Genomic DNA, 19,867 nt, shown 5'->3' with positions numbered 1-19,867 from the left:
CAATTCGACAACGCTGGTGAACAGACCCCACGGTGACCGGGGGCCCTGTTTTTGGGGGCAACAATCCTGGCAAGGCGTCGCCGAAAGCGCAGGGTCAGGGCGACATCAAGTCTGTCAGCTTCTGCGATCTTCGCCTTCTAGAAAAAACCGCAGGTGTGAATAACTTTGCAAATATGGAATTGCGCATTGTCTTGGCTGTCTGTGCTGGTGGCTTGCATAACGAGAGGATAGCGTAGACACCAAGTAGGGATTGGGGAGAGCATGGAGAATATGGAGTAGCGGGCTCGGGTGGGTTGTGCCTGGCAGTGGCTCCATGGCAAGGGCATCCATCGCATTTGCAGTGGCACAGAGACGGGAGGCAGGAACGACGACGTCAGGGCCTGCCTGGGAATGCAGAAACCGTGGCTGGCGAGTGGCTCAAGTGGAAAGGTGGAAGGTTCGGATAGACGGCCTACACCTCCACACCCTGAAACGGCGTGTGGCGCCTAGCCGACTCACGAGGAACCCCACGTGCTCCCCTCCGTTACGCGCTGCACCCCGCCATCAGCGCCATGCGGTATGCGGTGGTGAATCAACTTCGTAGCTCGGTTCGCCTGGATGTACCCCATGCCGTCATCCTGTGAGCTTATGCTCTTGAACGCTCAACAAAAGTTTCACACGCCCCCCTACACCGCCGCTCGGGCACCGTCAAGACGGTCAGGCAAGCCGAAAGAAAAGAGTGGAAGGCGCGGAGTGGGGAGTCGCAAGATCCTAGCTGCGCGCACACCGTTCCCACTCGCAAGTGTTTTGCAAAAGCGCGATGGAAAGCCCCTGCCATTTCGGCTCCTTTTCGAGTGTTGTTCTTTCCCCACACTTCTACGGCCCAATCAGAGCTGCAGCGCCGCCTGGAATCACGGCAAGCGAGCCTAGCGTCGGTCGGCTGCGCTGCCCCTGCTTCGACCTGAACATCCATCGACTCCTTAGGTAAGCTGTCGATGCCGATCTCCAGCGTTGCGCTGACTTTCACCCGGCTCTATTCCTGGTCGAGACTGGTAGCATCTTGAGGTTACAGCCGTGAGATTTCGTGCGTTGTCTCACGGCCTCAGAAGTCTGGGGAAAGCATTGATCAATCGGCTTTGGCCCCCAGCTTCCTGTCCTCCATCCATACACTGACTGCCCGTCATTAGACGGGAATGTTGCCATCTCGGCTGGGTACTTTAACCTCTAGCTCCTCACTCGTCGCGAACGCATACCGAACGCAGTCAGGCGTGCAGCCGTAGTGGTGGTGGCGGCGGCGGTGGTGGTGGTGTCACAGATGGGGCGTGTCGTGTGTGGTGACTGGTGTGTGGTGAACTGGACTGCAGTGACTGCGCGTAGCGGTGGCTTGCTCGGCCGAATAGCCTCATCAAGTGGGTCTTGCGAACCCTGCCCATAATGACAAACTCACAAGAAGCTTCCACATTCAACTCTTGACGTTTTAAGCTTGTGGGAAGAAGGCAGCCATACCAAACCGGGCTTAACGCTGGCGGCCTTCGGCATCGACCCCAGCCATTTCCCCACAGGCAGAATCGAAGATCGAATGGGCATTCGACGCCACCAACCGCACCGACCAGCCAAAACTTCAAGAGGTTCACGCAGATTAAACGCCAAGCCTCAGCAAAGCCCAGCACGACTAGCACTGATTTTCCCTGCCCATTTCGACCATGGGCAGCAAACGCACAGACGTGATTGACGACGCTTGCCCACACTTGCTCACACTTTCATGCTTCTCGAAGCCTCCCAATTTCTCACTTGACGCGCTAGAGAAGCAGGAGGCCGTCACACCGGAATCTCGTCGTTCACAATGCACACACGCACACACACATAGCACCACCAGCATTGCCATCACAGTCCGGCCTTCCCGAGTTTTAATTTGGCGAGGCCATCTAAAGCCATTAACGTTTTCCTCCCAAGCCCAGCTCTAACCGCGAGTGCCCGAGCCTGGATTTCCCTTCTCGGATCCCACCACACTGCCTTCGCTTCTCGTTATATCTCCCCACCCTTTTGCTCATCTGACGAACTGCCCTGGAGAGCAAGCCGCATCTCGAGAGGGTGTGTGGTGTGTAGCCTTGCGTGAGACTAGCGCGACATCGCATTGATCGGCGTCGACATGAGCTGATACCAGGAGACCTGAGCGTTGAAAAGCCTCGGCTGGGGTCGGCATCAAGCTCGCCGGGAGGGCGGGATGCCATCGCCGTGGAGCCGGTTGACCGTGGCTGGATAACCTGGCAAGGAGACAGGGACCTGCGATTTCCAGCGACCACAGCGCCCAATGACGAGTGTCACGGACCTGAGCGACGTGGCCGTGCTCCATTGCCCTGAAAATTGGAGTTGAAATCTACCTCCATACCTGTTTCACGGTCCAACCCACCATAATCATCCACTTCTCGGCAGGAGAGATTAGAGTGATACGAGCAGACCACCCTGAAGAACACTTCTGGAAACTCCAAACCTCGAGTTTCTGCAGACTCCAATGCGTCTGCTCCACACTTGGGACGGGAGATACTCTGAACTCGGTACCCTCCGTGTCCCACGTTGAGATCCTGCTCCCCTTCGCATTTCGGGTCTGCCCTATTCTGGAGCCAACAACCCACTCCCAGAGGCGATCCGAAACATGCATTCCTTGAACTGGTAGATTTGACAGCTAAGCGGGCTGCACGGGATGGGAGCATTTCCAACTCTATTCCTCCAAGCCCCCACCAACCGTCCTGATCATTCTCCTTCCCGTTTTATTTTTATTTCCATCTGGCGTTGCCCACCTCGCTTCCCTGTCAGGCATTCCCACCCAGACCCCGCAGGACATCAGATATTATCGCGCGTCTCACCAACACAAATCCTCTGACCTGGAACATGTGATCGGGCCGCACGCAAGTGTAGTCCGACGCCGCATCCTGTGGCTTCCTCCAATTCCCGAGCTTGCCCCGTCTCCCGTCCTTGCTGCGGCTTTTGTTACCTGTTCCTGTTCCTGTTCTATCTTGGCTGGCGGTATGTACCTGGCCAAGGCACAGTGGCACGGACTTGAAGTAACGGCCACATACGTACCTCTCTGTGGCTTTCTGCCCGAAGGTACCTTACCTGACTTTAGCTGCATATGCAAGAAGGTCAAGCATATTTGCCTATCGGCCGAACCACCCAGCTTTCCGGACGAGACGTCGGAATAGTCGCCACACTCATCCGTTGGAAACCAGAAACCGGCAGCGATCGTCACCGCCAGCCTTCTCATGTGGCTTCGATTGAGTCTCCCCCGCTTCCCCCACACACACCTTCCCCAAGCCTTCCCCAGACTAACACAACCTGAGGCAGGAGTCACTTGTTTCCCCTCGTGGCTTGCAGGCTGATCGAAGCCAAGATCTGACGTCGGGTGCTCTTGCCGGGCCTGCTGACCTCCATCGAGAGATGCACTCAAGAGGGAAAGGCGGGGAGGCTCTCTCACTCACTACTCCGTTGATGAGGCAGGCTAGCTCAAAAAGAGGTTGCACGCATACACCAACATCATTCCGCACTGCCCAACCGAATGTACGTCTGTCTGTATGTGGGCATGTACCTCTGGATATCTGCACCCACGAACACCCACGGAATACTCCGCAGCAAAACGCCCAAAGGACACGATACCCTCACCACAGTTCACCGAAACCAGGTTCAAACCACAGGTCCTGCATTTTTTCTTTCTTTTTTGCACCCGTCCCCCAAACGTAACATAACTTTTTACCGCCGGACCGTGTAGCAGCAGTAACGTTGGGACGTGGCAGTCGCATTGGTAGCCGCTGGCCTAGCGGTCCCTGGCAAAAAAAAAAAAAAAAAAAAGACGCTGAATGAGCTGCGTGCGACAACGCAAAGCACGAAGGGTTCCATCCAGGCCCTGCGGTCCGAAGCGTGTAAATCTCTGCTTTCGGGGTCGCAAGCAAAAGCCAGGGTGGGGGGAGGGGGGGGGGGGGCAAGGTGGCAGGTGGTTGGCGGGCTGGCAAGTCAGGTAGGCGTCAAGTTGCCTTGGAGAAAAGAGGTGCTCCTCTTCATGGCTGTGCACCACACACAGCGAAACGTCACCTCTTTTTTTCCTCTTCATTGTTTTTCCACCCACTCATCTGCCATGGCACAGACGGGAGGCTGAGGAGTGGGCCGGCCGACGGCACAACCGCGCGGCGGAAGCGGCGCGCGATGGTACCTTGGGGACAGCTGTGGCGGCGGATTGTGCACGACTACGCCGGTGAGTTCTAGCCGATGACGATGGCAGCGGGAACTTCATCCCTTGGTCGGGAACTTCATCTCCTTGCCCAGGATGTCATTTCCATGGCCAAGCGTAAAAGCGCATTGCCACTACGACCAAGGCATTGCAGAAGAGAGATGAGGGCCTCGTTTAGGTAGTAAAAGCCTCACTCGCCTCACTGCCGGCGCGCATCGCGAGTGATCAACCCCCCCAACAAATATATCCCCAACACTGATGCTCACTGATGCTCGCTGACTGCGACTGCCGCCAAGGGGCCAAAAGGGTTGGGTTAAAACCCGGATCTGCAAACCCCTAATGCCGAAATACCCTCATCCCGAGATATGGTGGGTAAAAGCAAAAAGATAGGCTCAGAGGCCACAGAAACGCCAGGAAGCCAATCTTGGCCCATGCAGCCTGTATTCGTTCATTCAGTCATTCATTCCCGTCAGCACCGGCCGGGCGCTTGTGGTCGGCCCGTTTTGCTGCCGTCAAATCCACACATATGCTGTGCTTTCTATGGATGGATGGATGGATACCAGGGCGCCTGCCTGCCTGCCTGCCTGTCATGCTTGCCTGTCATGCTTGCCTGTCATGCTTGCTTTGCATTGCTACGTGTGCCTTGTCCTGGCGCCTCGCTCTTGATACCCGGCTGGCTGCCCCTGAATTCCCGAGGAGAACGCTCAACAAAACCCTCAAAAAGCCCAAGCCGCTTAGTCCGAGCAGGCTTGTCCCCAGTCATCCGCCTAGGTGAGGACAAGTAGGCGAGGTAGAAAAGCGCAGTTCGCTTCAGCATGGACCTTGCAGGCGCCAGTCGGCCGGAGCGAGCCCAGCACTCGGCGAGATACCTAAACGCACCTCGCCAGCAACGCAGGCAAGCAAGCAAGTGCAAGCAACCCGAACTACCCACTTCTCACTCCCTCTCCACCATGCCATGCCATGCCATGCCAAACCCACCCTCCTCCCCCTTCCCTCTCGGTCTCTCTCTCGCTCCCTCTCTCCCAAGTCTTCACAGCCTCAGCACCTGCACCCTACCCCCAATGCCATCATACACGCACGTGTTGTCGGCGGGGATGTACTGCTTGGTCACGATCTTGATGGTCTCCTGCGCCACCATGCCGCCCGTCAGCGCGGCGACGTTGTGCAGCTCGCCCCCGGCGGCCCGCGCCACCTCGTGCGCGGCCTGCACCACGCCCTCCCGCTTCTCCGCGCCGGGCACCGCCTGGGCGACCGCCGCGAGAATGGCGTCGGCGTTGAAGCCCCCGCTGTTGTCGTTGTTGTCTGCTGTTGCTGCTGCTTCCTGTTGCTTCGCTTCTGCCTCCGCCTTCGGGTTTGTGGTGGCAGTGGTGGTGGCAGTGGCGGTGGGCAGACCCACGTGGGCTGTCGCTTGGAGGGCGAGGTAGATTGGTAGCAGGGAGAGCGGGGAGAGCGAGAAAGCGGCGGTCTCGTCGTTGGCGAACTCGCGGTCTGGTGAGTGAGCGGTGGCGATGTCACCCTTTCGTTAGTCTTTGACTCCTTGTTCTCGCTTCCTTCTCGCTTCTTGTTCGCTTCCCCGCCTTCTTCGTGTTGACGGGGCCGATACGTGTGGAGATGTATGACTCGTCTTGCCCACAGAGCAAGGCCGAGACCATCCCGGGGTGGTGTGAATGAGGGGGAGGGGCTCGGGGGAGGGGAGGGGGGTCTGAGTGCTTACCCGCCGCTGCCTTCAAACGATCTGCTCTGCTGATCTTCGCACCGCTGCTGGTTGCCCCTCCCCCCGTCGCATTGATTAGCTTGACAAAGGCTGCATTCTTGCAGAAGAGATCCACTTCTGCGGGATTGACGTGCTCGCCACCCGGCGAGGCCTGTACTATTTCCAGTATCTTGGCGGCGTCCTTGCGTGCCTTGGCCTTGTAGATGCCTTGTAGCTGAATGTACACCTTAGACTGCGCCTTCATGTCGGGCAGCTTGCCAGGAAGGGGTAGGCATTGATGCTCCTCGTAGAACTTCTTGACGGCGTCCGCGATGAGCCAGAACCCCGACCTCTGCTCGATCTAGCGTCTCGCGTCAGCATAGGCGAATCCTCAGCTGGGGTACTTCGGATGGGGGGACTTTACAGGGTCCGTATGCTCGTACTCGAATACCTCCTTCAACCCGGACGGCAGAGACGGCCGGACCACCGTTTTAACAACGGCAGCAGCCGCTTCCTCGAAATTCTCCTCGCCACCTTCCGGGTTATTGGTCCTCGCTGCAGCCTGCACGATCTTGCGGAATTCGGCCTTTTCCTTAAATGCTGTGGGGTAATTGCCGTCGTGTGCCGCTTTCCACTGCTCGAGGTAGTAGAGAAGGATCACCACATACGGCAGGTGACCGTGCTCGAAGTTGTCTAGGCCGTCGATATCCTTGGTCAACTCCTCGGCGAAGGCCACCAGCTCCGGCCAGGGGTTCAGCAGCCGCAGGTCAGTGGTTGCCGTCTCGTCTGGGTGGGTGTCGACGATGGGGAAGGCCCCTGGAAGGTTAATCTGGAAATAGGAGTAGAACCCAGCAGAGTGAATCGCCACGAGCGGGGTCTTGTGCTGCTGGCCATAAGCTTCGAGCCGTGAGAGCTGCTCTGGGCGAATCGGGTGCGTGTACATGATGATGGTGAACACCGGGGAGTCATTCAATAGTGAGTCCAGGGTCTTCGTGTCCTATATTGACCACGTGAGCATGTGGTCTCCCGCAGAGAGTCGAGACCAGTTCTGTCATGGACCTACCTCATTGGGATACCAGCTGCCTTGGACATCCGGGTTGAGCTCCAGGATGAGCTCGGTCAGGCTCTGGGCCCGAGACGTGCCTAGGCAGCTGTCGTCCAGGAAGAAGTTGACACCCAGGTCGGCCTCACTGACTCGAGCCTCATCGTAGATGGCGAAGCGGCCGATGCCTGGAGCGGGGTATTAGCACCGAGCTCATGCCAAGTGAGGGGATTCTCACAGTACCTGGCAATACGAGATTCTTCAGAGTCTCTGCACCGACGGTCCCCGCCCCCGAGTTCACTAGGAGTATGTTCGCCGACTCTAGCGCTGCCTGGCCGCTCGCAGCCCACAAACGGAGTTGTCGATCATATTTCCGTTCCTTTTCTGAGGGCCCGTGAAGAATCGGAGGAGTCTGGCTCATGACGATTTCTGTCATGCTGTTGTGAGTACCGAAGAGACAGTCCACCGTTGTGTCGAAGTTCTCGGATGTCAAAGTCGTGAGCATGGGGTTGTGCTTCTTCGTGGGGTTCGATGCTGTGGATCATGGCGGTTGGCTGTTTGCTGACAGCTGATGCCTGTCGGGTTGCAGCGCACAGTAAGAGGAGAGTATTGCGGACAGTGTGGGGCAGGCCCGAACGACGACAGTGGTGTCATTGACAACCTTCATACTATCAACAAACTGTGTATCGGGTATGAACATTCAGATCGAAAACTTTTATTTGTTTGTTTTTATTTCCTCCGATTATACGGATTACAATTTGAAGAGAGTATTCTCCCAAGGCACCTCATGCTCTCAGCCTGAGTTCCTGGCACCAAACCCTTGTAAATCTATAGTTGGGAAGGAGCAATGATATCAATGGATGAGTTGCAACTTCCTTCCTTCTTTTGTGGTTACTATGGGGTGTCAGTACTGAATTAACCTGGAAGGAAAGGACGCAAAAATCTCCATCAGCTTCACAATTTTCCATCTTCTTTTTTTGCCATTGCACTTTCCCGATGCCTTCGAGGTGACACAGCTTCCGCTGAAGCGCGGTGAACAATTGCTTGGGCTAATAATCCGACGAGACGTAATGGAGCAAAGTCTAAGTTGCAATGTGCAAGAGTGTGGTGCGCAGCTCACAGGGCAGGCAGTGGTGACGGTGTGCAGGTGAGTCGCTGCTGTCTTCGTTGCAACCCTCAACCGCAGACGCCCTACCTGCAAACAACTAACCCCGTTCGGAGTCATGTTATTTGTCCACAATGCGCAAGCAACCACGGGTTTTCCGGGAAAGCGCCTTACACTTGTCCGATCTGCAACCAACCGCTGAACGCATCTGAAGTATGCGAGCAGCTCCTCCAGCCCTCGGAAGAGTGGAAGTCAATAGCCCTAAGCGGCCTTGGTCCTACTGTCGTCATGGAATGTGCCGGGAGAGCCCTGAGCTTCTGGTCATATCAAATGACGAACCAAATGTCTGTTATTTTTTCGCTCCAAGCCTTGTTGGGCTGCAACTTACTGGTAGAAGCTCATCCCAAGCGCGGAGAAACGGCAAACTGAAAGACTACTGCGCCGAACTTCAAGGAGAGATCGAGAATATATGGGGTCAGGCCAATCAAAGAATTACCACCTTAACCTCCAAGATACGAGGTTTGTCCATACCCGCCGAGGAGTCTTGCCGCCACTATTAACGCAGCTCAGACATGGAACGCGAGGAACACACCCTGAGGCGCCAGTGCGAAGACCTTCGTCTCACATTGGAGAACCGGACCAGGGAACTGTCACAATCGCAAGAGCTCTACAGCAAACTGAAGCGAAGGGTTTTACTCGGCCAGACTCAGGATACGCCGCCCAGTGTTTTGAGGTCCCGCACCCCCGTCCAGCCAGCCGCCACTGGAGATACAGGACATGGACAGGCTCAATCACAGTTACCACGCTCTATTTTGCCCGTTGGCGCTAGAACAGGAGCCACCAATTACTTCCCAGCCAGTCCTGGGTACTCAAAACCCCAAAACTCGGCGTCTCTAATGGACTGGAATCAATCAGTACCTTCTCGGTGTAAGGGTCACCCAATAAACGCCATACTTGAGAACAGGCAGCTGACCACATGGAGAAAGCGGTGCCTGCTACACCATCTAGTAACTTACCCGTCAGGAACCCGAGATCCTTAGCGTTTGTGTCTACGCCGAGAGCGGGGGTCGATGCCGCATTATCCGTCCCAAGATCAGGCCGATTTCATCACACGGCGAGCGTTGTTCACGGCAATGTCACAGACGGTCCAAGAGGGTTCCCAGAAGCCCAATTAGATGTTGCTAGTGTGAGTCGCCCGCTTGGCGGGCGTGCTCCGGACATTTCCACGGGCAGGCCTCCCGTAGGGAGAGCAGGAGGTTCGTGTTACCATATCCCCGCGCATTTTTTTTGAAGCTCACTAGAATCAGCAGTTTCAGTCGTACCCCGTGACTCTCCGCAGTCGACGGCGAGACGAACATCACAACAGTTTGAACTTCCAGGCCCGATATTTCGCCGTCCTTGACTCGATTGGCCCTTCGCTCCAGCGCCAATGTTTCGTTTGGGCAATCGAAACGATACCGAAAGGCGGAGGCCACCCAGGTCGAAGGGGCGCGGTGCTACCATCTTCGGCATCCACGATATCCGGGTTGGCAGACGATTCTGACACTCACTGCGCCCATCCTAAAAGAGCTCTGGGTAAACCTGGCCCACAGACTAGGGGATGAGCTTGAGCCTCAGGGGCCCGCTTTTCAAATGCCGGACTCCTTGCAAAGCTCGCGAGAGCTACCGTCGAAGCCGTTCTCTCCGCTTGAGGCCCACTCGGGATGTTTCGATGCGCTGCTACGTGAAAGCTCCTATTTCGTATGTTTTTCATGCAACTGGCTTCGCCAATAGCATTCTCCCCGTTCTGCGCGAGGGAGGTTGTTTGATCGACGAGGCTACTGAGTGAGAACCAATGTTTCGAGATACACTTGTTCTGATCACCGCGCACTAATTCCAGACCAAAAAAGAGAAACAGAAACGCGCATGAATCAAGAGGACTTGCAAACGATGGTGGTTGTGACCCCAGCGGCTACTATCTCCAACAATCAATTCTAGATGGCAGCCTTTCCCCTGGCACAGTAGGGAATATTGCCGTTGGTGGGGCAACAGTCCGAACTGCCTGGATCTGCACAGACTCACAAAATGAGGGGATCACGACGCTCTGCTTCGCACGAACTGTCAAAAATACGCCGACGACTTGTGGTCGAGCAAGTCAAGTCGTCGACGACCGGGAATAAGAGCCTCACGATCTTCGTGTGCCCAAAGCGTTAATCTCAAGTCATTCATTGGATCAGCCGAGTCGAAACAATCGCTGAGAGGAGCCAACGTCCGTGCATCCGGGGGCATCAAGTTTCAAGCCAAGCCGTGATGAGGCAAGCCCCTTGGTTGCAGCGAACGGCCGGATTCCCGGCACTCGAGTCCCGCTCTCGACGTTACCTTGGGCGTCTGCTTGAGTTTATTCTGTTTGAGTTTGTTCCAACGCGAAACCTTGTTGGGGCTGAGCTGGGACCGATTCGGAACATGCAAAGAGGTTCAGTCCGCACGCCTCTATTCTCCAGATGGCTAACAGCCGGTGGTGGCCTGGAGGTTGGTTGTGATGATCTCATTACTCTGTTCAGCCCTATCGTATAGAGAGAAGATCAGCCAACTTCAATGTTGAGGTGTTGATCTATTCTAAGTTTGCGATTCGCAACACAGATCGCGATCTTCAGGATCCACAATCAGGGTAGCTCAGGACCCGCAGCATACCCGGGTTTGATCAAAGCTGAAAGTCTGGGATGTATCGTACTGTGTATGTTATGAACAAGGGCACGGACAAGGTCATGGGGAGGGGGCAAGGGGTCGCGCAATTCGAGATCATGAGACAACCCCATCCCAATCACATCTTGGTACCGCGGTCGGGCACCTTCCCGGAGGTGGCTGAGTTTTGCCAAGGTGTGAGGATAGTTACCCTCAAGTTGGGTTATGGTCAAGAGGTAGAATGAGTTACGGCAGTTGACATCGCGGGCTCGACCTCGGGGATGTCTATATAATGGGCTTGATCCGCACTTCAACCACATCTTTTCAACCAGCATCACTCACAGTCCAGGAGACAAGCCAGCCACGAGCCCTCAACAACTTCTCTTCTTTCTCCTGCAGGACAGGTCTTTGATACTACACCTTACTCAATAATCACACCACAAACTCACAATGACTTCAACCAAGACTCTTCTGACTCTCGCCTTCTTGGCAACAGCCCAACTTGTTGCGGGCCATGGTGCCATCATCGCAGCCGTTGGCGACGCTGGAGGTACCGGCATGGGCCTTGGTGTCGACACCAGCACCCCCCGTGATGGCACTCGTCGTAGGCCATTCCAGCAGGACTCGACCCGCTTCCGGGGCGACGCAGCCGATACCGTGGGCGAAACCATCGGCGCCGGCGACAACCAACTCGAGGCCGGCACCACGGCCATCATGGCTGAGACGGGCGACTCGCTGCCGCAGGTCACGGCCGGCGGCGAGCTGCAAATGACGCTGCACCAGGTGAACGGCGACGGCGCGGGCCCTTACACCTGCATGATCAACGCCGATGGCACGGCGCAGACTTGGTGAGACCTCTCTATTCTGCACCTTACACCAGACTCCATAGCTAACAATTACTTAGGACCAATATCCAAGTCACCCAGAACGTCCCAGGCCGCAATTCTCGCAACCGCGTAAGCATCCTCTACTCTCTCCCACCCTTCAATCCAATCCCCTACCCCCAATCAACCCATCCAACCAATACTAACCTCTCTACCACCGAAACAGGACGGCTCAGCAACGGACTTCCCCCTCGTCGCCTCCATCCCCGCCATCCAGGCCTGCACCGGGACAGTCGCGGGCCAAGAGGACGTCTGCCTGGTGCGCTGCCAGAACTCGGCGCGCGCGGGCCCCTTTGGCGGCGTCGTGCCCGTGCAGATGGTGAACGACAACGCCGGCGCTGGCGCTGGCGCTGGAGCCGGAAACGGGGGGGCCGCCGGGAACGGAACTGCTGACGCCGGTACCGGCACCGGCACCGGCACCGGCGCTGGCGCTGGTGGAAACGCAGCCGCCAACGCGGCGACCCGGGCTAAGAACGCGCGCCGCGCGCTGGCGAGGCGCGTCCGCGAGTCTGAGGCTAAGCTCGCCCGCCTGCGGAACAGGGCCGTCGCGCTGGCTGAGGATCTTGGCGATCCGGATGTCCTGGCTGAGGTGCTTGAGGACTGCGAGTGAGTGAGTGAGTGAGTGAGTGATGCAAGCAGGCATCCTGTTAGGTGGGGGGAGGGAAAGACTGTACAGTTTACGGGTGGTGGTGTAAAAGGGTGGAAGAGGGGAAGAGTGGGAAAGGGGGATGTTGGCATTTTTGGGATTACGAGACACGCTCCTTACGATTGACGAAGTGCCTTGAAGGTACCCGCTATTACTATCTTTAACTTTTAGTTGTTTATTGTATCAACCAACGCCTTGTCTGGCACATTAACTGATTTACATGAGGAAGTTGGAGCGGTCAAGGGTGTCTGTCGCATTAGTTGTCGTATCCTTTGTGGTGAGGGGTTGAGAAGATTTAGAAACAATGGACATCACACACTTGGTTCAGAACACTGTGTCATATTGTCATCAGCACTCTTCGTCTTTCTAAAGTCCACGAAACGGATCTATCCCAAGCCGCATGCAACCAACACCAACCACGGATACAAAACGGCACGCTCCGCCAACAACCGCCCACATACATCTATTGACAATGGTATCTCATGCAGCCCACAACCCCGGCGCCACGCTCTGCAGTCGAGTCATGCATAAACACATAAACATAGGCCATCATCGTCTATACACCCTTCCTTGCGGACCTCCTTTACAACGAGTCTGGAAACTTGTCCCGGACAGGGGTCGACGGACTCTGGAGTCTCTGAGACATGCTATAGGGAGCCTGTGTTGTTTTGTGTCAGCATCGACCTCGGTAGCATCATAGGAGAAAAATGACTTACAAGCACTTCCTTTGCGCTGCATATCCGCCAAGCTAGTTTCCGGACATCTCCGTCAGCCGGCACGACAGCCGGCGCAAACTCGACACCAAACATATGATGAATAGCGTAAACGACCCTCTTGGCATACTTGCTGTCCCGCTCGACATGTGCGCCGAACCGCTCCTCGACAGTAGCAGGAGCAATATCGGGATCGCGGTCCAGGCAGTTGCGGACGATGGGAAGAAGAGCGGCCTCGACCTCCCGAGGACCGGTCACCTCAGTGTCCTCGTCGTCCACCTTGGCCAAGCGCACCTCGAAGGGCTCTGAGATTGCCATAACATTGTGACCACTGTTGTGGTGGTAGCGGAACTCAAAGACGCCCTGCGTCCACCACAGCTTATCACCCTCGAAGACCATCTCGCCCTGGACAAAGTCGACTTCCGGGCACGGAGACTTGGCCGGTTGATCCCACGAGACAATGCCTTCGTCGGTGGTGGTGTCGTACTGGCTGGGGCGGGCCGGCACCCAGCGGCCAAGGGTCGGGACCTCGGTGACCTCGCGCGACCGATTGTCTGTGACCATGTAGAGGCCGACCCAATCTTTCTTGCTGTGGTTGGCGGGCGCGGTCCACTTGACGCGGATCGGGGCGCCGTACTCAAACACCTTTGTCTTGACCGCTTTGGACACACGGGCGTTGGCGCTCTCCTTGCCGGTGGCCTTCTCGTCGGCGCCTACTAAAGGTGTGCCCTCCATGGAGATGCTATAGTGCTTAGGGTCATAGCCAGCAAGGTCGGGCGAGATGCGGCTGAGGGTGAGACGAGCAGGGTACTTGTTGAACAAGGCCGACGTGTCCCTGGCGATGGTTGAAGATCCGGCGCCCAGCTTTGTACGGGCGACATCGACGAAGTCGTCGAAGAAGTGCTTGGAGTCCTCCCAAACCTTGTCCACGCTCATCTGCAGGCCCTTTACAGGCTCGGGAAGCGAGCGCTTGATGAACTTTGTCAGGCCGGCCTCTTGGCGCAGGTTCTCACCGTAGATCTTTTGCATGTGCGGCTTCTCGACATATGAGATGAAGCCGAGGGTCAGGATATGCCCGATGAGCGCAATCAGGAAGATGGGGCTGCTCCAGGTGATGAGGGCCATGCCCCACAAACCAGCAGTGCCGATGACGCGCTCCGGGTTGTTCAGGAAGCGGTAGATGGACTTGTAGGTGAGCTTTCCGGTACTATCGAAAAAGAAATCACCGTAGAACCAGCCGAATTCGCCAAGGGACTCGTAGATGCTGGTAGCGGTCCAGATCTGAAGTGCCACCAAGCTGATGCCAACTACGTGCTTCAGGAGGACCCAGCCGTAGCCCCAATCTGCCGGATAGTTGTACATCTTCCAGCACGCAGCGAGAAACGAGACATAGCACAGAGTCATGCTCAAGTGGTACATGCCCTTCCACTGACGCCAAGCCTCCGCTGCAGTTTCGCCAAACTTGAGGAAGTGTCTGGTGAACATCTTCTCGTTGGACTGCTTGGTCAAGATGACGCCAAGACCGACTGAGTACCACAGGCGCCAAACGATGGCGTTCACCACGAAAAGGGCCTGGTAGATGGGAGTGGACGGTGTGACAAGAGCAAGGGCCGCGAAGCAACCAACAAGGAGTACAGAGGTGTAATCGGTGATGCGGAAAGGATCGAAGTTTTGGACGCCAACCATGTTGTGGACGGGTAAGGGAGTCGACGGGGTCTTGGTTGACTTCCTGAAAGACTCGGCGGTGGCTTCGGAGTTGCTGCTAACCTCGGACTCGGCACGCTGGCGAGGTGGGGGCGGGTTGTAGGTCTTCTCGATATGAGGGTTCTCGACAATGGCCAGGAAGGCAAACTGGGCGGCGTGCGCAAGGATAGAAATGAAGAGCACGTCGTAGCTCGCCGCCATCATGGAGATACCATAGTACCCGGCGTAACCAATGGAGTACATAGGGTGCGGGGCCATCTCGAACACACCGTCAAACGTAAGCTCCTGCTCAATGAGGTAGAAGAAGTCTGTAAGAGTCAGCATCGCTGCAACAAAGCCTTGGTGGGGTAATTATCACTTACCGCCCCAGTACCAGGCGTAGTCCTTGACGACTCTGTGCGCATCCAGCTTGACCCACAGGTTGAAACCAACAAGAGCGATGCCGATGACCCAACGAGCGGCAGCAATCGCAAAGCCCTCGCTTACCGGCTTGTGGGCGCATACAATGGCGAACAGGCAGTATGAGACAAAGTCGCACATGAGAATGAGATCCACGACGCGGCGGAAGACAAGCCAGGTGTTGTACTCGAGAGGTGCCTCGGCCATCTTGTAATCCTTGGGGATCTTGGCTTCGAGCTCATTTTGGAGTAGCTGGTAGAGCCACGGGCGTGGGTTCTTGCCGGTAGACGGGTTCTCAAAGAGCTGCATCCGCTTGGCCCAGGTAACTATAAGCTTATAGTTGGATTGGACGGTCAAGAGATAACCTATCCCCACATTGTACGAGGCCCGCCAGAAGAGGAAGATAAGAGCAAAGATGGGGCGCTTAAGGCTCGAGGGGAGCGCGTATGCGGCCCAGATATGGAGGGCAAGGATTGCCAGGACCAGAACGTCGGAGAGGTTTTTAGGTTCGCGGGGGTCGAGGAGTTGTGACACCATATCGTGAGTTTCGGGTACAACGAAAACTGGAGGTGCACATAGGCAAACTCGGTCAGCATTGCGCCCCCAACCATGGCCGTCCAACCTCCAACCTCGTGGAATTGGAGGTTTGCATACCTGTTCCATCCGGAGTGCGGCCATACGTCTTATTAGGACGAGCCTCCCTCTCCTTTTCTGTCACAGCCTCGGGCGCGGTATCGGTTGAAATTGACGATGCGGCTCTTGCTCGATGGCGGACATTGTCGAGCCCAGAGGGCTCGGCTGTCGATGTGCTCATTCTCAGGATTCGGTGTTGAAGACCGATTAGCAGAGATAAGCGTTGAGCTTTTGTAGCATCACCTGGGGTAGCAGTGATGTTTTGCGATGTTTAGGGAATCGATAGGAATATGGGAGTGCCCGAGGGGCAATGTTGAGTTCGCTCGTGTGACACCTGACCCCCAGACAGACCAACAGGTCTCGTAACGCCAAGACAATTTAAGCTTGCCGTGCCGCCACGAAAAGTGTGGGTGGGATAAGTGCGCTTTGGTCGACTTGGGTAATGAATATTAAACAAGCCGGGTTTGCCGCTGACAGGATTCGAAAACGACGTCACAAAAACAGGGCGGTTGTTGTAAATTGCCGGCAGTTGTACAGTTGTACGGTGTAGGCGTTCAATTCACCGGATGACAGTTGGCAATTGGCAAGGCTTGTTCGTTGACCGGGGATCCTGCTTTTTTCACATGCTCTCGCCCGTGGAGCACTTTTGTGGGTTGCCCATGGGGGCCCCGATCTAGCCAGTCGGATGCCTTGCGGGGTGTTGACAGAGCGACCCGCATCTTCTCTCGGCCAGTTTCCAGGGCATTCCAGCGCATTGGTCCCTGGCGGATCGTGCTCAGCTGTTGCGCAAGACATCCCGTCGTTGATCTTGGCTCCTTGAATGTCCATCAACGGTTCCTGAAAAAACATGTTTCGGAGTTGCATCGACCTGGATCCAAGAGCCTGGGTGCGGCAGGGCATGTGCGACCATTCACCTGTCCACGCCGCCGACGTGCATATGTCCTGGCGTCTCATTGGGTTTGATGAGGTTGTCATGCTTCGAGAACCGTCGGCCGTTGAGCAATTGTCGGGCAGCTGCCATAGGCCGACAGCGACCTTTATCCTTCCTTGGCTCCAGGGGTCTTCAACATCGCATGAACTTGATGGACACTGGTATTCTCCGGACCCAGCAAGGGAGTTTGTGGTTTCTCCAATGACGAGAATTCTTTTCATAGACCCGACAAGGTAGGGCAGACGAGAAAATGGTAGGGAGTCACAGAGGTAGGGAAGGGTGGGGAAATAAAATCAGAAGCTGGTCCCTTGATGTTTCCCTCTTTCTTTTCCTCGTTTCCTAGGCTCTGGTTCTAGAATCCCTCCTCACTTACTCAGTCACTCGCTCATAAAATAAAACAAAACAAAACAAAAAACAAGGCCTCACCACAGGCTGTCCACTCTTTATCAAATGTTCCGCACACCGAAAGCCAACACCACCACCACCACCACCATGCCCCGCCACACCAACCCACCCCGTCCCCGGACCCCCTCCCTCCCCACCACCGAAGACGGCGAATCCAAACCCCTCCCGGACCCCACTACCGATGCCCAGCAAAAGCCCCAACGCCCCGGCACCTCCGGCACCGAAGCCGCGCTCAAAGTCTCGCGGCGGCAAGCGTCGGAGAAGTTCCGGCAGGCGGAGCGGGCGGAGCGCGCGTACCGGGCCAAGAAGCGGTCGGCGGCGACGCGGGCCAACTACGCCGACGCCAAGGAGCACTTCAAGCAGGCGCGCGAGCACTTTGGCCTCGGCGTGCGGCTGCTGACGGCCGTTGTTAAGGGGTGGCCGTACGTGCTGCGCGAGAAGCGCGAGGCGCGCCGGCTAAAGGGGGAGGAGGAGAAGCGCCGGAAGGTGTTGGAGATGAAGAGGAGGTTGGATGAGAAGTTGGGGGAGGGAGAGGGGGGTGCGAGGGAGGAGGGGGAGGAGGTGAAGGTTGTTTGAAGAGGGGGTGGTGAATGGTGGAGGAGGAGGTTGAGGTTGAGGGGTGTGGTGGTTTTGAAAATGGGGAGGAGGAAGAGGAAGCGGGAAGAGGGAGATAGAGAGGGGAGGGAGGGGCACACACACACTTGCGCAGACGGCCTTCGGTACATTACCGTTCGGCTTCTACATTCCGTCGTTCTTTTTTCTATGTCTTCGTTCTGGCTTAGTTTGTCTTTTCTGTCTTTTTTTCTTTTTTTCCTTTTATGGCTTACATCCGTTTGTTTGCTGTTATTCCACTCCGGTACGACGGCGCTGGCAAGTATCCGGCGCCGTCAAAACCAGACACTCACTCTCAGCTCGCCTCTGCGCAGCATACTTTTCTTAGCCGTCTTGTTGTTCTTTTGCTTTTCGCCGGCGTCAGCCGTAATACCCTTCTTGTACTAATGACTTGATGAGGCATGGATACGGTTATAAAACGGGGACATCACGGCCGCTAGAATCTTCCCAGTCGGGCGGGAGACTGGTTTATCGGATGGGGAAGAGCGTTCTGGCTGTGTTTGGGAGTCCCCGAGTTGCCGTCTGCTTTGTCATTTACAGTTTGTCACTTGACGAAATATGGTTTAGAATTAGAAGGTGTGGTTGAAGGGGCGGGACTTTGTGTTCGAAGTCCTTGATTTGATCAGGCTCGAGAAAAAAACGATAATAAGAAACATTTTGCCCGGCATTAGTGTTTTGATCGTGTCGAATTAACCAAGCTGTGGTTTAACAGCACCAACGTCAGTTCATTCATGCGCTGAGCTAAACGACCGGACATTTGGCCTGGAGCTTGAATCTCGCCCGCTCTCCCCCTGAGGACATTACCAACCGCCCCAGTCATGGAAACAATTATCACTGTAGCCACATTGGAAAATACAACTCGTTCATGATGCCCGCAAACCGCAAAGCAAGCCGCTTTTGGTTCCCAGTCTAGTCCCAGTCCCCGAGCTCACACACCCTGCTGTTTCGCTGCCATCAAGCTTACTGGGCCTTTTTGGCAAACTCCACCCTCAAGATCAAATGCCTGAAACCAAAGCCGTCCATCTTGTTGCAAGCCTTGACAGCGTCGTCGCGGTCTGCGTAACTGATAAACGCAAAGCCCTTAGCCATACCCGTGTCGCGGTCCTTGGCCAAGAAGACGCGAGTGACGCGACCGAACCGCTCGAACATGTCGCGTAGTTCTTGCTCCTCTGCCATCTCGGAGACCTGCGGTAAAATGACGAGGTTAGTAAGCTGTCCCACCAAGATGCCCCAGCATAAAATAACACCAAGAAAAAAAAAACCCACGTTTGTAACACGAAGCGTTGCCAAGTCGTCCCGTTCGCCGTATTTGCCACCCATCCGCTCGCCCTGCGCACCACCGGCACCAGCACGCATCGCAGGCGGAACGTACGAACCCTTCTTGCCAGCCCCAGCCGCGCCAGCGGCCGCGGGCCCCGCAGCGGACGGCTCGTCGCCCATACCCGCAGCCACATCGGCAGCACCGGCCTCGCCGATGGGGGCCATGGTGTCCTTGTAGGGACAGCGGGCGGTGAAATGCTCGCCGTTGCAGATACGGCACTTGACCTTCTTGTCCTTGAGCTTGTCCTTCATGGCCTGGGCGTTGGGGTCGTTGGCCTCGTCCTTGGCCTCCTTGCGCCAGTTGACCGACGGCCGGAAGATGATGTTCTCGCCCACCGTCGTCGTGTCGGGCGCGGGGCCCTTGGGGTCGTTGGCCGAGTCGCCGAACTTGGCCCACGTCTTGCGTTCCGCCACCCGCGGGTTGACCACCTCGCGCCGGACCACGTAGCGCACGCGCCGCGTCGCCTTGACCTTTTGCCCCAGGTCGTTGATCCGGTACTCAATGATGGTCCATGTTCCGTCCTTGTTCTGGATTTTTTGCGGCGGCGGCAGGTCCGTCGTCGGGGCTGTTGTCGTCGTTGTCTCCTCGAGGTCCTCGTCGTCCGCCCAGTCGTGCCTGGAAGTCCTGTGTCAGAGCCGGGGCCAAAGAAATTCTGGGCTTCTCGTACTCACTTTGTTTGGGTCGCCATCTTTGCGATATGTGTGATCTGGGATGCGGCGGGTCTGCGCGGTATCGCCTTGATCGATGTTGTCTGGTGGTCGGGGGTTTGGTGGGGGTGGGGAGTTGAGGTTCCAGGGCCGCCGAATTTTTGGGATATTCTAGTGTGGGGCGAAAATTGGTGGAAAAGGTGGAAGTTGGGGTGATAAAAATACAGTGCTTTAACTTGTTCTCCTTCCTCACTGTATGTTGTATTGTTAGCC

At 56.2% G+C, this 19,867-nt stretch overlaps 9 protein-coding genes across 9 annotated transcripts; 5 read left to right on the top strand and 4 right to left on the bottom strand.

Annotated features, from left to right (window-relative positions):
- Nucleotides 1–5,180: 5,180 nt before the first annotated feature.
- Nucleotides 5,181–7,477, bottom strand: F5144DRAFT_572517 (uncharacterized protein). The gene is made up of 5 exons (XM_066788896.1): nucleotides 7,177–7,477; nucleotides 6,955–7,121; nucleotides 6,316–6,888; nucleotides 5,913–6,252; nucleotides 5,181–5,686 (listed from the first exon to the last, which is right to left on the bottom strand). Exons 1-5 carry the CDS (start codon nucleotides 7,436–7,438, stop codon nucleotides 5,229–5,231), a joined length of 1,800 nt encoding a protein of 599 aa, XP_066643053.1. The 5' UTR covers nucleotides 7,439–7,477; the 3' UTR covers nucleotides 5,181–5,228.
- A 417-nt stretch (nucleotides 7,478–7,894) lies between these two features.
- F5144DRAFT_235521 (uncharacterized protein) lies at nucleotides 7,895–9,539 on the top strand. The gene is made up of 6 exons (XM_066783295.1): nucleotides 7,895–8,080; nucleotides 8,155–8,382; nucleotides 8,436–8,557; nucleotides 8,609–8,965; nucleotides 9,025–9,294; nucleotides 9,346–9,539. The coding sequence occupies exons 1-6, from the start codon at nucleotides 8,004–8,006 to the stop codon at nucleotides 9,438–9,440; spliced, it is 1,149 nt and encodes a 382-aa protein (XP_066643052.1). The 5' UTR covers nucleotides 7,895–8,003; the 3' UTR covers nucleotides 9,441–9,539.
- On the top strand, nucleotides 9,540–10,467 carry F5144DRAFT_235528 (uncharacterized protein). The gene is made up of 2 exons (XM_066783296.1): nucleotides 9,540–9,862; nucleotides 9,936–10,467. The coding sequence occupies exons 1-2, from the start codon at nucleotides 9,639–9,641 to the stop codon at nucleotides 10,195–10,197; spliced, it is 486 nt and encodes a 161-aa protein (XP_066643051.1). The 5' UTR covers nucleotides 9,540–9,638; the 3' UTR covers nucleotides 10,198–10,467.
- A 403-nt stretch (nucleotides 10,468–10,870) lies between these two features.
- On the top strand, nucleotides 10,871–12,522 carry F5144DRAFT_235502 (uncharacterized protein). The gene is made up of 3 exons (XM_066783294.1): nucleotides 10,871–11,547; nucleotides 11,604–11,655; nucleotides 11,750–12,522. Exons 1-3 carry the CDS (start codon nucleotides 11,150–11,152, stop codon nucleotides 12,191–12,193), a joined length of 894 nt encoding a protein of 297 aa, XP_066643050.1. The 5' UTR covers nucleotides 10,871–11,149; the 3' UTR covers nucleotides 12,194–12,522.
- Nucleotides 12,523–12,547: 25 nt separating this feature from the next.
- F5144DRAFT_649153 (phosphatidylethanolamine N-methyltransferase) lies at nucleotides 12,548–16,024 on the bottom strand. Its single transcript, XM_066792960.1, has 4 exons — nucleotides 15,700–16,024; nucleotides 15,009–15,608; nucleotides 12,946–14,954; nucleotides 12,548–12,887 (listed from the first exon to the last, which is right to left on the bottom strand). The coding sequence occupies exons 1-4, from the start codon at nucleotides 15,857–15,859 to the stop codon at nucleotides 12,813–12,815; spliced, it is 2,844 nt and encodes a 947-aa protein (XP_066643049.1). The 5' UTR covers nucleotides 15,860–16,024; the 3' UTR covers nucleotides 12,548–12,812.
- F5144DRAFT_235485 (uncharacterized protein) lies at nucleotides 15,935–16,944 on the bottom strand. Its single transcript, XM_066783293.1, has one exon. The coding sequence runs from the start codon at nucleotides 16,828–16,830 to the stop codon at nucleotides 16,171–16,173; it is 660 nt and encodes a 219-aa protein (XP_066643048.1). The 5' UTR covers nucleotides 16,831–16,944; the 3' UTR covers nucleotides 15,935–16,170.
- Nucleotides 16,945–17,101: 157 nt separating this feature from the next.
- On the top strand, nucleotides 17,102–17,590 carry F5144DRAFT_602673 (uncharacterized protein; the record flags this gene model as incomplete). Its single annotated transcript, XM_066791228.1, has 1 exon — nucleotides 17,102–17,590. The coding sequence occupies one exon, from the start codon at nucleotides 17,102–17,104 to the stop codon at nucleotides 17,588–17,590; it is 489 nt and encodes a 162-aa protein (XP_066643047.1).
- On the top strand, nucleotides 17,588–18,289 carry F5144DRAFT_572494 (uncharacterized protein). Its single transcript, XM_066788895.1, has one exon. The coding sequence runs from the start codon at nucleotides 17,651–17,653 to the stop codon at nucleotides 18,011–18,013; it is 363 nt and encodes a 120-aa protein (XP_066643046.1). The 5' UTR covers nucleotides 17,588–17,650; the 3' UTR covers nucleotides 18,014–18,289.
- Nucleotides 18,290–18,586: 297 nt separating this feature from the next.
- F5144DRAFT_592783 (eIF-3 RNA-binding subunit) lies at nucleotides 18,587–19,635 on the bottom strand (the record flags this gene model as incomplete). Its single annotated transcript, XM_066790392.1, has 3 exons — nucleotides 18,587–18,811; nucleotides 18,893–19,562; nucleotides 19,619–19,635. 3 exons carry the CDS (start codon nucleotides 19,633–19,635, stop codon nucleotides 18,587–18,589), a joined length of 912 nt encoding a protein of 303 aa, XP_066643045.1.
- Nucleotides 19,636–19,867: the final 232 nt, after the last annotated feature.

The sequence above is a fragment of the Chaetomium tenue genome, assembly GCF_020726465.1.
Source record: "Chaetomium tenue strain MPI-SDFR-AT-0079 chromosome Unknown F5144scaffold_4, whole genome shotgun sequence".
Lineage (NCBI taxonomy): Eukaryota > Fungi > Ascomycota > Sordariomycetes > Sordariales > Chaetomiaceae > Chaetomium > Chaetomium tenue.
Note: the sequence above shows the minus strand (reverse complement) of the source record. Positions and strands in the feature narration are given on the sequence as shown.

Coding starts and splice junctions, on each gene's coding strand:
- F5144DRAFT_572517 (XM_066788896.1), bottom strand. CDS start 7,438: ATGCTCACGACTTTGACATCCGAGAACTTCGACACAACGGTGGACTGT. Junction 6,253..6,315: donor AGTACGAGCATACGGACCCT/GTAAAGTCCCCC, acceptor GCGAGACGCTAG/ATCGAGCAGAGGTCGGGGTT. Junction 5,687..5,912: donor TCGTTTGAAGGCAGCGGCGG/GTAAGCACTCAG, acceptor CTCACTCACCAG/ACCGCGAGTTCGCCAACGAC.
- F5144DRAFT_235521 (XM_066783295.1), top strand. CDS start 8,004: ATGGAGCAAAGTCTAAGTTGCAATGTGCAAGAGTGTGGTGCGCAGCTC. Junction 8,966..9,024: donor TCAATCAGTACCTTCTCGGT/GTAAGGGTCACC, acceptor ACATGGAGAAAG/CGGTGCCTGCTACACCATCT. Junction 9,295..9,345: donor TCCCGTAGGGAGAGCAGGAG/GTTCGTGTTACC, acceptor CACTAGAATCAG/CAGTTTCAGTCGTACCCCGT.
- F5144DRAFT_235528 (XM_066783296.1), top strand. CDS start 9,639: ATGAGCTTGAGCCTCAGGGGCCCGCTTTTCAAATGCCGGACTCCTTGC. Junction 9,863..9,935: donor TTGATCGACGAGGCTACTGA/GTGAGAACCAAT, acceptor AAAGAGAAACAG/AAACGCGCATGAATCAAGAG.
- F5144DRAFT_235502 (XM_066783294.1), top strand. CDS start 11,150: ATGACTTCAACCAAGACTCTTCTGACTCTCGCCTTCTTGGCAACAGCC. Junction 11,548..11,603: donor GATGGCACGGCGCAGACTTG/GTGAGACCTCTC, acceptor ACAATTACTTAG/GACCAATATCCAAGTCACCC. Junction 11,656..11,749: donor GCCGCAATTCTCGCAACCGC/GTAAGCATCCTC, acceptor CCACCGAAACAG/GACGGCTCAGCAACGGACTT.
- F5144DRAFT_649153 (XM_066792960.1), bottom strand. CDS start 15,859: ATGAGCACATCGACAGCCGAGCCCTCTGGGCTCGACAATGTCCGCCAT. Junction 14,955..15,008: donor CTACGCCTGGTACTGGGGCG/GTAAGTGATAAT, acceptor TGACTCTTACAG/ACTTCTTCTACCTCATTGAG. Junction 12,888..12,945: donor GCAGCGCAAAGGAAGTGCTT/GTAAGTCATTTT, acceptor AAAACAACACAG/GCTCCCTATAGCATGTCTCA.
- F5144DRAFT_235485 (XM_066783293.1), bottom strand. CDS start 16,830: ATGAAAAGAATTCTCGTCATTGGAGAAACCACAAACTCCCTTGCTGGG.
- F5144DRAFT_572494 (XM_066788895.1), top strand. CDS start 17,651: ATGGGGAGGAGGAAGAGGAAGCGGGAAGAGGGAGATAGAGAGGGGAGG.